We start from the raw sequence: 14,272 nt of genomic DNA on the forward strand, positions 1-14,272 counted from the left end.
CTATTCCCGTCGGAAACAACAAGTCCGAATGATCAGACCAACTAAACTTAGCAAACATTGCACGACCTCAACGTCATCGTTCTTAGCCACCCCCCTCTGTTCGCTGATTGGACCTGCAGATTTTTGCAAGAGAAAACAAAACTCTACACAGCAGTCCCAGACGTAGTACTGAAGCGAAATGAAAATTAAGCTGAAGCACGTGGGAGGGCGGAGCCAGGCTAATATTTTGCCACTTTTGTATATTGTTTTTAGTTTTACATCCGTGCATTTGCCAGACACTCATCTCAAGGGACTTACAGTGCATTTAAGCTATACTGTACATTTTGTTAATATGTGTAAAGAGACAGAGCGCAACACGTCATAACCTGAAAACCACGCCCACCGGGGGGGAAACAATCCATCTGTCTCCATTGACTTTTATTGCGAGAGGCTGCCTCCTTGTCATTTCTGGCTTTTAACAAAAAACGGAATAATGCCTAAAAGCTGCTGTGTGACAAGGTGTACAGCTAACAAGCCAAAAAAAACTGAAATAAGTTTTTATAAGCTGTCGACCCCCAAAAAACGAGCGTTTAAAGACACAAAAGTGGAAACTGGTATCTTTTCATAGTAATACTATTAGTAGATCTGCGCCCACTAGAGGAAAACGTAGTCGGCGAACCACTTTTTTCTCCTTAAAGGCTGGGTTTTACGGCTCGACAGCTAATAAAAACTTATTTCTGGGTTTTTTGGCTTGTTAGCTGTACACCTTGTCACACAGCAGCTTTTAGTCATTATTCTGTTTTTTGTTACAAGCCACAAATGACAAGGAGGCAGCTTCTCTCAATACAAAGTCAACTTAGACGATGGGATTGTTTCCCCCCACAGTGGGCGTGGTTTTCAAATTAGCATAACTGCGCTCTGTCTCGGATCGAACCTATGACAGTTATGCTGCTAACACCACCCTCTCACAAGTGACTTACAGGACCACTGTATTACGTAAGGAACCCAAGTGTGCATTATTTGCAAATAATTCAAAGGGCCGCAGACAGTTATACTGCTTTTACCACACTCACTAGAGACATTGCTATGACATTGCTCTTGTGGTTATTTTAATACATTTAACAGGTCAGGTGTGCGTTTATAGAAAAATAATGCATACCCCTGGAACATTTATCAACCAATCAGAATAAAGTACTCAACAGCTCCATGGTATAAAGCATCATAAAAAAAATTCAAGTTGGAAAATAAAATCACACTTTTTATTGATTTTTGCTATTCTTCCAAATACTTGGATACATGTGCCCTCATGAACTGTCTGCCTCTCTGTCACACTGCATTGTGAGAGTACGGTAAACTGAGAAAGTCACTCACTTTGTGCCACAATAGCCATTCATGAGGTCGTTTAAAGATAGCTAATGACCTTCAGGTAATGTATGCAGATACAGTTCAATGGCAAAGACAAGCACACGTTTGTCTTCCTGCAGTAAAAGACTGATCAAAACAAGAGCACAATGTGTCTCCCTTGCCTGTTTTTGTTTGCCCTTTGTTGAATTCATGTAGCATTGTCTGTTAATCTCATGAGTGTCTGACAAATTCATTCAGCACATATAATCTTGATATACTATGAAGCATAAAACTAAATGTTTTCGGAGCACGTCGTGCAGAAATTTGGGGCTTGCTGACAGCAAAGCTTCTGTTATGCATTATTGCTAAATTACAGTATGCAGATGAGAATAATGTGCTCTCAGCAAAACCTTCAAAAATACACAATTACATAAACATACAGTACAGCAGAGAGATATTGGGACTTTTTATTAAATTTTTATTAATTTTAAAGGGATAGGTTACCCAAAAATGAAAATTCTGTTAACATTTACTTAGCTTCATGTTGTTCTAAACCTGTATGAGTTTTTATTCTGTTGAACACAAAAGAAGATATTTTGATAAATGATGGTAAGCACACTGTAGACTGTACCCTTTAACTTCCATAGTAGGAATAACAAATACTATTGTTTTTGGGTCAACCATCCCTTCAAGGCTTAAAGGGGACATTTCACAAAACTTTTTTTAAGATGTCAAATAAATATTTTGTGTCCCCAGAGTACGTATGTAAAGTTTTAGTTCAAAATATCCCACAGATAATTTATTATAGCCTGTTAAAATTGCCACTTTGTAAAGGTGAGCAAGAATGTGCTGTTTTTGGGTGTGTCCTTTAAAATGCAAAAAAGCTGATCTCTGCACTAAATGGCAGTGCCGTGGTTGGATAGTGCAGATTAAGGGGTGGTACTATTATAATAAGATCCCTTTCTGACATCACAAGGGGCGCAAAATGTCAATGAGTTATTTTTTCACATGCTTGCAAAGAATGGTTTACCAAAACTAAGTTACTGGATTGATCTTTTTCGCATTTTCTAGGTTGACAGAAGCACTGGGGACCCAATTATAGCACTTAAACATGAAAAAAGTCAGATTTTCATAATATGTACCCTTTAAGCAAAACGATTAAAAGTGAAGGCTTTCATCTGCCTGCCCAAAGCAAACCTGACCAGCCCCTCATAACAGAAATCCATCTAGAAAAAGTTTCAAAAGGACTGAGATGCTGCAGCGCTTTAAAAAGGATTCATTAAAATACTTGCTTGTGTAGTTGAATATCATGCGAACAAAAGCACCGCCACAGAAAACATCAAAACTAAAACCTCTTTAATCAACCTGTGTCCCATAAACATGTGTATCCCTCCATCTGCACTGGGATAGTCAAAACACAACCCCTCTTCTTCAGCAGGGAAAGTCAGGGCTAAAGATAATGCCTATCTGAGGTCTCTGTTTCACACTACACTGAACTCACCACAAAAAAATACAGCATGAGGAAGCCCATACCCAGGATAGAGTGAACTCAAACAGCAAGACCGCCCTCCCTTTGCAAAAGTGTGGGAAGGCAGGGTAGAGTGGCCTTGCATGCTGCCCAAAACAGACTGTGGTGGAGGGTTTTTAAGCTGGATGAAGAAAAAGGTCACCCTGTTTAAACAAGACAAAGATTACAGTTCAACCTCTTCCATTCTAATTAGCAGAGATAGGAGCAGACTGGACTTCCAGTAAACACAGGGCTCAGGGTGCAGTAATGACCTGTCACTCATCCACAAAGCAGCACATCAACTCCAACACCTGGCTGAAAGGATGTAACACCTAGCAGGTAAAGGGTTCAAATTTTGCCTTTGGATAGAGTTGCCAAAAAAACAGCATAACATTTAAAGAGTGTCAAATATAGAGGTGAGTGGGTTCTCAACGTGGGACGACTAAAAGTGCTGTCTTGCAGAGAAAGAACATAATGTGGGAGGAGAACAACTGACCAATGAAAGCCAAGAGTCCTTAATTATAAAATTCTAACCCATCGTCCTCCTCTTTTCACTATTTCCACTATAGCCTATGTGAATGAATCCAGAAGCCTAGAGTCAAAAAATCAAGTGACTCGACCACAAAGAGAGCAATCCTTTGAATTTACTTAAACCTTTCGACTTTCCAACTGTGTTTTCGGCCCAAGCCTTTTCAGAAAGCTTTTCTGTGCATTCTGGGTTGCCAGCGGTCCACGGGCTAAACATCGGTTACTTTATATAAAATCCTAAATCTAGGCTTCTGCTCTGAGGTTTGCATAATGACAAAGAAGCTTCTCTGTAAAAAGCAGCTACTTCAGAGCCTGTTGCTTTAGTCGACACTTCTAATTAAACCCAGTGACCTTTTTGTAAACACGTGCATTTAAAGGCCCCTCTCCTCTGTGTGCCGCACCTTGTCCTCCGTATCCTCGGCTGCTTTTCTCAATAACTTGATGGCACAAGCAAAACCTTTTCACTGAGCGGTGGATGTGCTTGTGTCCTAAACAATGGCATGACCTGAAAGCACTACCTTTTTATAGACCGTTTAAGAGAGAGGTTACTGTTGGGCATGGCCCTGATGCTTTTCTTGTAAAAACTGGAACTGGTTTAGACAAAATGTTCAGCAATAGGGAAACTTTGCATGACTAATGACTGGGAGCACAATGGATGACAGTGAGTACATTGAGTGATGCCAGAAAAAGACCTGATAGAGAATCACAAGGTGAGGACTGAATGAAAGCAGATGAACACAAAAGCAGAGACATACAGTGAGCAGGGTAGCGGTAGCATCAGCGCACGCAGAAAAGAGGCAAGGGCAGGCAGGGAAGGAACCAGTACAAGCAGGGGAGTGGCCATTGCAGGCAAAGGAGGGGCCAGTTTAAGTAGGGGATGTGCCAGTGGAGACAGATGAGGGGCTGTAAAAGCAGGGGAGTGGCCAGTGGAGGCAAACGAGGGGACAGTACAAGTAGGGGATGTGCCAGTGCAGGCAGATGAGGGGTTGGTACAAGCAGGGGAGGGGCCAGTACACATAGGGGATGGGCTAGTGCAAGCAGAATAGGAGCCAATACAAGTAGGGGAGGGACCAGGGCAGACAGAGTAGGGGCCAGTTCAAGCAGGGGAGTGGGCAGTACAAATAGGGGGTGGACTTGTGCAAGCAGAATAGGAGCCAATACAAGCAGCGGATGTGCCAGTGCAGGCAGATTAGGGGCAAGTACAAGCAGGGGAGTGGCCAGTAAAAGCAGGGGAGGGGCCTATACAAGCAGGGGAGGGGCCAGTGCAGACAGAGTAGGGGCCAGTAGAAGCAGGGGAGTGGCCAGTGCAGGCAGATTAGAGGCCAGTAAAAGCAGAGGAGTGGCCAATGCAGGCAGATTAGGGGCCAGTAAAAGCAGGGGAGGGGCCAATGCAGGCAGATTAGGGGTTGGTACAAGCAGAGGAGGGGCCAGTACAAATAGGGGATGGGTTAGTGCAAACAGATTAGGAGCCAATACAAGAAGGGGAGGGGCCAGTGCAGACAGAGTAGGGGCCAGTACAAGCAGGGGAGTGGCCAGTGCAGGCAGATGAGTGGCCAGTAAAGCAGAGGAGGGGCCAATGCAGGCAGATTAGGGGCCAGTACTAGCAGGGGAGGGGCCAATGCAGACAGAGTAGGGGCCAGTACAAGCAGGGGAGGGGCCAATGCAGACAGAGTAGGGGCCAGTACAAGCAGGGGAGGGGCAGAGAAGGGGCCGGTACAAGCAGGGGAGGGGCCAGTGAAGGAAAGGGAGGGGCCAGTACGAGCAGGGGAGGGACCAGCACAGACATTCATTCCTGTTTCCTAATAACGGTTTATTTTACATTCCCACATTTTATTCAGATATTACAAGGAAGCAAAATAAAAGAATGTTTTGAACATCAGCATTACTCATGTTGTCTGCAGAAAGTAGCTGTCAAGAGAACTCAACCGCAGCCTGTGTAAACAACGCATCTTATCCATCACTATTTAGCTACAAAGACATTGAATGTTAAGGAAGAAGGAAACGAGACAAAGAGGCTTTGTGCTATTATATACCTTCTACGTCCCCAGAAGCATGCCAGTCATGGCCCTGAGCCCGGCCTTTCATTGGTTTACACCAGTTCCAAATCCAATAACACACCAGCCATGGTTCTGATTAGCTATGAAAACACTATACAGAAAGGAACAGCGGGAACAACTCTGGCACCTACTCATTTCGCACCGCCCCAAGATGCACATTGCATACTCAAAATGCAATTCACCGAATAAATCCAGAAACAATGAGCTACACTGCACGCAGACAGCAGGAGGAAGGGAGATGGTACCTGTTGCGTTTCACAAAGTTAGAGCACATGATAATGTCTTAAAGCATGCCATACCTTGAATGCATTGCAGGGAGCCGTCTTCTGCTCTGATGGTGAAGGTCTCTCCAGGGTTGACTTGCACGAAGATCACCTGTGAGACATATGGAATCAGGCATTAGACATGCATTTATAAAACTTCTGAGACCGCAGCAAGACCAGTGAAGACAATCGGAGATAACAAAAAACAAGTTTCTGAAGTTACATTTTACTTTGAAATAGCCATGGAACATTTGAATCAAAAGCACTGCATTACAGTGACCCCAGCAGCCAAGAAAAATGATGTAACCAGATGTTGAAATCATCTTGTCAAAGCGCTTGCTTGCACATGCACACAAAAACCCCCTGAAAACAGCACAGCATTTCCATCTGAGCCATCAGTCACTGTGAAATCTTCTGCTCCGGGCTGCTTACCATCATGTTTTCTGCACACAGGTTGTTGAGAGTGCAAACGTGCCTGTAGATGTGAAAAAGTTGGCCCGCCATGGCGCCCAAGCCCTGTGCAAGACAGCAGCGTGCACGTGTGTATGTGTGGGTGTGAGTGTCTGAAGCTGGGTTTCCTCAAAGCTCCGCTCCTGATGGTTGTGTCGGGCGGACCTCCCATCTCCTCGCTTCAGCCCTGGTGATCTGGGCACCTACTTCCGGCATCCACACACACACACACACATATAGACGCACACTGTCTGCTGCTGCTGCTGTTGCTATGGAAACGGTGGCGTGCCAAGCTGCCTTTCCAGAGGAAAAAGGGAAAGAGCATGTGTTCTCTATTTCTCGCCCTCCCTTTCCCCTAAACCATTCTCCCCAGAACACACCTAATGCAGATAAATGACTTACCAAACACACAGACACGTAACACAGCAGAATGCAAATGTACACTTACACAACCTTTCACAAACATCACACCTTTGCATATCAGACCCAGACAGGCTAAGATCAAATTGGGCAATAAAAAGTGTATGACGTGCGTGTGATAATTAATTGAGGAAGCTGGGCAAACACCTGCGACTTACAAATATCCAGCTTCCATAAATAAAGTAAATCAATAACCTCACACAGGCAACCTGTTGAATAGACCAACAGTGCTGTTAGACCGAATGTCAGGGGTGGAGGAACAATTTCAGGTTTATGACCTGTATTACTGTATTGATGTTCTCATACTCAAAATGTTTAACAATGCACTATTTATACTCAACCAAAATCCAAACATAAAAAGCTAGTATCAGTAAATTACAAACCAGATGACAAAGATAAAAGTGAAAATACACAATAATCATTAAAGAATCAAAATACTACTTAACCAACAAGATTACCTTGCAGGGCCAGGTTCACCAGAAAGACAGGGCTGGCATGCTTTGCTGGTAAACACCATGGCTAGTTAGACTAGCACCAAAACAACACTTACCACCAAAACCAGGTTCTGGCTAGAGGGGATACAGCTACGCAATATGTTGGGTTTAGGGTTAGGTTTAGGGGTAGAATAAGGATGAAAACAGCGCTTTTTTGGCAAAATTTAACAAGATTTTAACGAGGTCGTAGCTGTATCCCTTCTAGCCACAACCCCAAAACCAGGCTAAACAAGAGGAAAGTTTCACTTTCTTTTACCATGATGCAGAAAAGAGTGGACAAGAACATGGAGGATTCAAAGCACTTAACCTTCACAATCTGTTGCAGACGCACTTTCTCTTATCTCTCAAGGGTCTGATATTCTTTCCGCTATGGACGGAGGAAGCATGGTCGGGCTTTGTATCTCCGGTACATAAAGCAGAGATCAGAACAGACTGATCTGCTCAGATACCACAGATCTACAAAAAGATGTGTGAGAGGGGTGAAGCATTTTTGAAGGCTCACAACGTTCCTTGAATGTCTAATATGAGAACACTGAAATGTTCCTCATTGTTTTAGATATATCCATGCTGAACGAAACGGCATACAGAGAGTAAGCTGATCAAGGAAAAGGTTGTCTAGCTGAAAAACACTCGAATTTCATGTAAAACAATCAAGATATCAGGTGGGTAGACCAGGTAGCACCAGCAAACCAGCTATTATTGTTCTCGACCAACATAGTGACTGATGAATGAAAAATTCAATGGACTGAACGCTAAGAAAATGTAAAACTAAGATCTTTGAAAGAGAATTCTGCAATTTCTGTTTCACTGGTGAACACAGCAGCAGATATTAAAGTCAGATTATGATGATGTACTTAAGATACTAGAAATCTTATTTAAATATTTGGGTGATTTGTGATACATTAGTAGTGTTTGTTAGGGCAAACATAATTTTTACTACTTATACCCAAATAACTAAGGTTTTCAAACAGTTTACGCAACACTCCCCCCAGTTATTTATTGGTTAACCAAACAAACAATTCAAACTTGTATATAGCTGTTGATGCTCATCACCTGAATGGCTTACAAGTACTTAAAATCATCTCGCATTTCTGTACATTCAGCTGCTTTTGTGCCTTCAGCAATACGTTTATGTAACAAATGTAGGTGATTTTCTTTTTTGTGTGCGTTTAAATGTATGTGTTTGTGTGTTGTGAGTACGGGTGTCACGATTCTTCAAATCCTCGATTCGATTACATTTTCGATTCTAAGGTCACGATTCGATTCTCGATTTTACTTTTTTTTACTCGATTTCTTATTTTCTTTTGAAAGCACAAAAAAAATGTAATGCCATTTTTAGACTAGACTTTTATGAAATATAATATCTGATCGATTTTGATTTACAAACGAAATCGGGACACCCGTAGTTGTGAGACACCATGTAAGCTTAAATGAATTGCCCCACGGGGATCAATTAAGCTAAATAAAAGCTAAACTAAACTAAACTAAACTAAACTAAACTAAACTAAACTAAACTAAACTAAACTAAACTAAACTAAACTAAACTAAACTAAACTAAACTAAACTAAACTAAACTAAACTAAACTAAACTAAAAACTAAACTACAGAAAAAGTATCTTAACATAACACGCTTCAGCTTTAGTAACTACTACCAGAAACTTCTACAAATCCAGCAAAGTGTGATAGAAAACAATGACAATGTTAAAAACTTTCTTAAAGAGGGGGTTTAACTGTATTTTGTTTCATTTTGACTTATTAACACAGTCTTTGGGCCAAACTCATGCCTCCTCTTTCTTACAAGTTTCGGAAAGTGTTTTTCGAACATGGGCACCTGTTACGACTGATTGACCCTATATTCCTTTTTTGGGCCCTTCACCCCTGGAAAAGCACGCCTGCACGTCAATCAGAGTGAGAGAACAAAGGTGCATTAGCATTGCTACGTCGAGTAGAAGTCACCAGTATCACTGCACGGCACGCGACAACTTTGTAGGTAACCAAGATTAACATGAGATTGGCAGTGTGTTATTAGGATTCCTTTTTTCTCTCCCTGTCTCGTCCTCAACCCCAAGGACAATGAGACAAACAGACCCAATTCCTGATGCTGTGAAGGTCATCACACCACTGATCTACTGGCTGTCCTTCACCGTGATGCCCAGCCGATGCCTGACCAACAACCACCGGCTGAACCAGTTGAATCCACTTACACGTTTCATATCCCTATCGTGTTTATATTATATTAAATATATATTTATATCTCTCAAGGGTTTTTCTCCTCCTAGGCGTTTTCCCACAGGGTTTTTCTCCTAGGGTTTTTTTTTCATCCCATGGAGAGTCAGCCAACATTGGCTTAACTTAGCACTTTCCTGTATACGTTACATTATTACTACGCTCGCTTGTACGGTTTATTCTTAGCCGCTGTATTCTGCTTCTTATATTATCTATCAATTTCTCAGTGTTTTCCCCTATATCTAATCATGTAAAGCTGCTTTGAAACAATTAACAATTGTGAAAAGTGCTATATAAATAAAATTGAAAAATAAAAGAATTGATATGTGATCTTTAATAATAAGCAACATTTGCCCGTAATTCCTTTTCATAAATTTTTTACAAATATTGTGATATTGTGAGAGCTCAAGGTTACAAGTGTGAAGCAATCAACCCCCTACTAGATTAAGACCTAAACTATATTTAGATCTAAAATAGAATACAACTGGGTAATTTTTGCCTTGAGCCCTGTGTGAGCCTGGTCCAGTGCACGGTTTACACTCACCTGTTGCGATCCATCCCCATTAACATTAATCATGTGCGGCATCATGGCCACCTCCCCATTCAATAGCGGCGGCGGCAGGTCCAGCGGAATCTGGTCGGTCATCATCATTGTGACGTACATTCATGGAGAACTTTCCTGGACTGCCTTTCTGTAAGGAGACAGATGAAAGACCGATCAGTTAAGGAAAAACACACAAAGTAGCACAAAAGAGATGCAGAAATGCTGGAAGGGAAGTGAATGCATTAGTTTATTCGAGGCGTTTCACAATCCTCGGATGGTTTGTGACGTCTGAGTGACTGAGCTGTAGCTTGAGTGGATGAGAGATGCAGAATCTCACCGAGTGACTCAGCAGGCAACTGAAGCCAACCGTTGAGCATAGCAGTGTCATTGTGAACCAGGAGGCCTTAAGAAATGCGAAGAGTATGTAAAGGGGGCCGCTCACCCCCGGAGCGCATGTACACGAACTCTGTTGTGCCGAGTGATTTCATCACTAATGCACTGATAATACACTATTCACACAGGCATGTAATGATCAAGCGGTTTAGTGCTGCGTGACTGTGGGCTAATGGAGGACAGGGGAGAAGGGTTGAGGAATGAAAAGGTCACTGAGTCATTGAAGAAGAAGGGTGGGGTGGAGGAATGTGCAACTTTCTCTGTTTTGAATGCAAGACCACCCTTTGGCAACACAAACACACATGTAAACAGTTTTACCACTGTAAGTGATGCCATGGTATGAAAACAGGGCACGAGGTATGTGGTACAACCAGTTGGTCATTTACAAAAACGAATATCTCCAAAGCACATCATTCGCCAAGGGGTAAATGTATGACACAAGCCAAAGGGGCCTCTAATATGACCCCCTTCAGATTACATAAAATAAAGTAAAAGCACATCAAGCTGAACACTTTATGACAAACAGGGCAGGGCAGAAAATAGTGTTTGTTCAATTCCAAGTATGAGCAATACAAAAACAAATGCCAATTTGTTTGCCTAACTTTACATTTATTCATAAGATAACTATCAATAAGAAATATAGCATTTAAACACATTTTACCCTCCATTCTGTTCTTTCTGTTAATGTAAAAAAGGTCTTGCGCAGGTACCGTACATGCTGAAGACATTACAAAAAGAAATTTGATCCAATCCCTGCCCTATATGTGGTTCATCCATCTCTCTCTTGTTCCTCTCCGCTGTTTGACTTTCCATCCATCCATCTTCGCCTTTTAACCACTCCTCAAGCTCCATGTTTATGCAGTGCATCAGGTGAGACTGACATGGCAAAACAAAGGTAAACAGACTACACAGATGGTCACCAAGTCTTCGACATGACTGAAGGCTGGGAGACACATGCAGCGGGAAGAACATGGTGTGGCCTGAAAATGCATAGAGATCAATCCGGAGTGTCGGATTGTCTCTGCATCTGGTATCCCAGCAGGGTTGGGACCACCAGTACCACGCAAAGCCAGATATCCAGCAAGACCTACACAACAACACTGCTGCCACTATCTGTGAAGCTTTAGTTAGCCAGTAAATATCAAAATGACTGCCTAAAATGACCTCAGAAAAAAGACACAATGTTTTTTGTAGCTTAAACAACCAGAAAGTGAGAAATGATCAATATGAATATTTAAAATGTCAGGCATGATACCATGACTGGAGACATCAGTTTTAAATAGATGGATGGAAAAGGCACTGAGAAACAACACGATCATATACTCAAGAATAAAAGGAAGAGAGGAAGAAAGATAGAGAGACTGAGGCCAACAGACGGCCACACACAGTGACAAAACCCTACAGCTAACCAGAAATAATTAATGACCTTTTAAAGCCGCCAAACCGCAGTGCCAGAGAGCTAACGAAAGGATTCTGGGAGAAAATGCAGGACTGAGATAGCAAAACAGGAGAGAAAGAGTCGAAATGACTAAATAAAGGCCAGCTGTCGGCTGTGAAGAGCCGTCTTGATGCAGGTTTGGTTACAGGGGACAGGTTAAAGTGCTGGGTGGTTAGTCTGAGATTAGCACAGATGAGCAGATCGTACTGCACCGCTTTGATGCCTGGATCCATCCCGCTTTACCAGCTAATACGGCCTATGTTAAGCCTCGGCCTCTCACCCATCAAAAGCTATAATTAGGATTTCCATTGAAACTCAAGCCTGCATTTATTTTAGGATTTGTACCACTTATAATGGAAACTTACAATGAGAAAGATACAAATCGGAAAAGCCAGTGCTGACTAATATTTTGATGCGTTTTGTTTTGCTTCATTTTTAGTGGTCGCGATGGCTGCAGTAAAGTCCCTCAACTACGGCATAATGTCCGATTATTAAGGTGTCGATTCCAAAGAATGATAAAAAGCTAAATTGAAAAATTCCTTCAAGGATAGGACGTAACAATCGGACGCTTGTTGGCTGAGGCTGGGAGAAGTGGTGGGATCAGAGACGGCCTTGTGCGAAGGGGCCCTGCTGAAAGCCAAAACTAAAGACTGCCTCTCAAATCTAACAGAGGATGTAAAAGACCATAATTCACAGACGTGTCTGCCGGGGCCAAAAAGGCCCCACTGACCTTACACCAAGAGCCCACAAAACCTGCCTTCCTTTCAGCATTTCTGCATCATCTGCTTTAGCAGTACTGATCTAAACTGAGCCTACCTGTATATGTCAAGACTTAAATAGTAAAACCAATAGCTGATACATATATATGATACATATACACAAAGTATGCAATTTAACTGTATGAATTGTACACAAAACTGATTCACTCTGAATACAAACTTAAAAAATGGCTTGATGTAAATAGTGATGCACTGAATATTCGGCCACCGAAAATTTTCGTCCGAAAGACTTTTATCACCGAACCAATACGGCCGAAATGTTGTGAGGACACAAACAGAAACCACGACCTGCAGGTGCTTGTCTGAAGCAACATTTGCGGTGTGGACGCATTTAACCACAAAAAAAGTGAGCTAAAGTGAGCAGCTTTCTGTACGTTCATGCGGTTGAATGTGTCAGACGTGATCGATCGATCGACGTGATGTGTAAACTTTTGAGAGAGTTACACTAATGTGTCTCATACTGTCAATTAACATACATTTGGCGAATAAAGCAATGAAAAACAATGTAACGTTTATGCTGCGCTGTTTGAGATTCACCATCGGTCTCTGTGTGGGCATGCATTTAAGGGCACTCAGTAGTGCATATGAGAGACGCGTTTCAAAAAGCAAGCGAACATAAAATCTTTCTGTTATTGACAGGGCACGTACAAACAAGATCATCTCCACAGTATTTTTTTGTTTGTTTGTTTATGTCTTAAGTGTATGTATAGATTACAGTCAGAAACCAGTCTGTGCTTATTTGTTCTTAAAGAGACAGTAACCTCAATTAACCTACCTAAGTCTGTGTCGTTAATGTTAATCAAACAACCAAAGACAAAGAGAAAATCACTTCTGTGGCTTTAAAAATAATAATAATTATATTTAATTTATACAATAAAGACAGTGTTATGATTCATTTAATTTGATTTCTGTTCCTAATGCTAATTTCAGAATTCATACCTTACTTAATGTGCAACTTTGTTCTTTTTTATAAATGTTTGCAATTTCTTTATTTGTGATTTTTCCAACCCCCTTTTTGCTGATCTGAAAAATAATTTGATCCGTGCCTCAAAAACTGTAATGTGGTCCGAACCGTGAGTTTTGTGATCCGTCACACCCCTAGTAAAGTTAGTACACAGTGATAGCCATAAATGCAATGGTACGAATAATTGGCATAATAATTTAATGTTTTGTTTTTCAGCCTTGGTTTCCTCTTTTTCGGTTTCGGACAAGAATTTTCATTTCGGTGCATCCCTAATGTAAAGTTGAGGCTTCTTTATCAACCAATCAGATGCAGATATCTTCCAAAAATAATGTTGAAATGGAGAAAGGTAATTCAATCACAAATGTATAGATTTGTAGTCAACCAATAAAGATTATTATTTAACATTCATTTAGACAATATTTGCTTCACAGTACTCAAAATATTTGAAATGATCAATGGGAATCGGACCCACAACCTTTTGCACTCCTACTGAAAGTTCTGCTAGCTTAGCTACAGGAACATATTTCAGTCAAAAAATCAGCCTGGCCATAATGTTAACATACAATACATATGTAAGCATACAGGGTTCTACAACACAACAAACAGACACAACAGGAGAAAAGGCTTGTGGAAGAACTGAATGCGTGAATGAGAGTCTGGCCTTCTGGCTACTTAACGTTCATTACCTCATTTTCACAGTAATTTCCCTTCTCAGTTTGAAAAACAGAAAGCACCACTGTTTGAGACAGCGCTCGCTTTCCTACAATGTCTGACACACAAATGCTCATGTCACGAACACGCACCCAAACCCACAGGGCTCATACCACGGGGTGACGGCACCAACCTTATGCAAAGCAAACTGTTATTTTAGGGCACTGATGGGCCC

The 14,272-nt window shown here is 41.7% G+C and overlaps 1 protein-coding gene across 3 annotated transcripts in view; it reads right to left on the minus strand.

Annotated features, from left to right (window-relative positions):
• The window catches only part of fndc3ba (fibronectin type III domain containing 3Ba), a 152,053-nt gene that overhangs the window by 108,994 nt on the left and 28,787 nt on the right, over positions 1-14,272 (minus strand). The window contains exons 2-3 of one of the 3 annotated variants that reach the window (XM_055202170.2): positions 9,813-9,960; positions 5,715-5,790 (exon numbers count right to left, since the gene is read on the minus strand). In XM_055202170.2, the coding sequence (XP_055058145.2) occupies positions 5,715-5,790; positions 9,813-9,932 (196 nt within the window). In that variant the 5' untranslated portion in view covers positions 9,933-9,960. Of the gene's footprint in view, positions 1-5,714; positions 5,791-6,110; positions 6,815-9,812; positions 9,961-14,272 lie in introns of those variants that run through there. The other 2 variants (XM_055202171.2, XM_055202173.2) reach the window with 2 other exon arrangements.

Source organism: Misgurnus anguillicaudatus, chromosome 2, assembly GCF_027580225.2.
Source record: "Misgurnus anguillicaudatus chromosome 2, ASM2758022v2, whole genome shotgun sequence".
In the NCBI taxonomy this organism is placed as follows: Eukaryota; Metazoa; Chordata; class Actinopteri; order Cypriniformes; family Cobitidae; genus Misgurnus; species Misgurnus anguillicaudatus.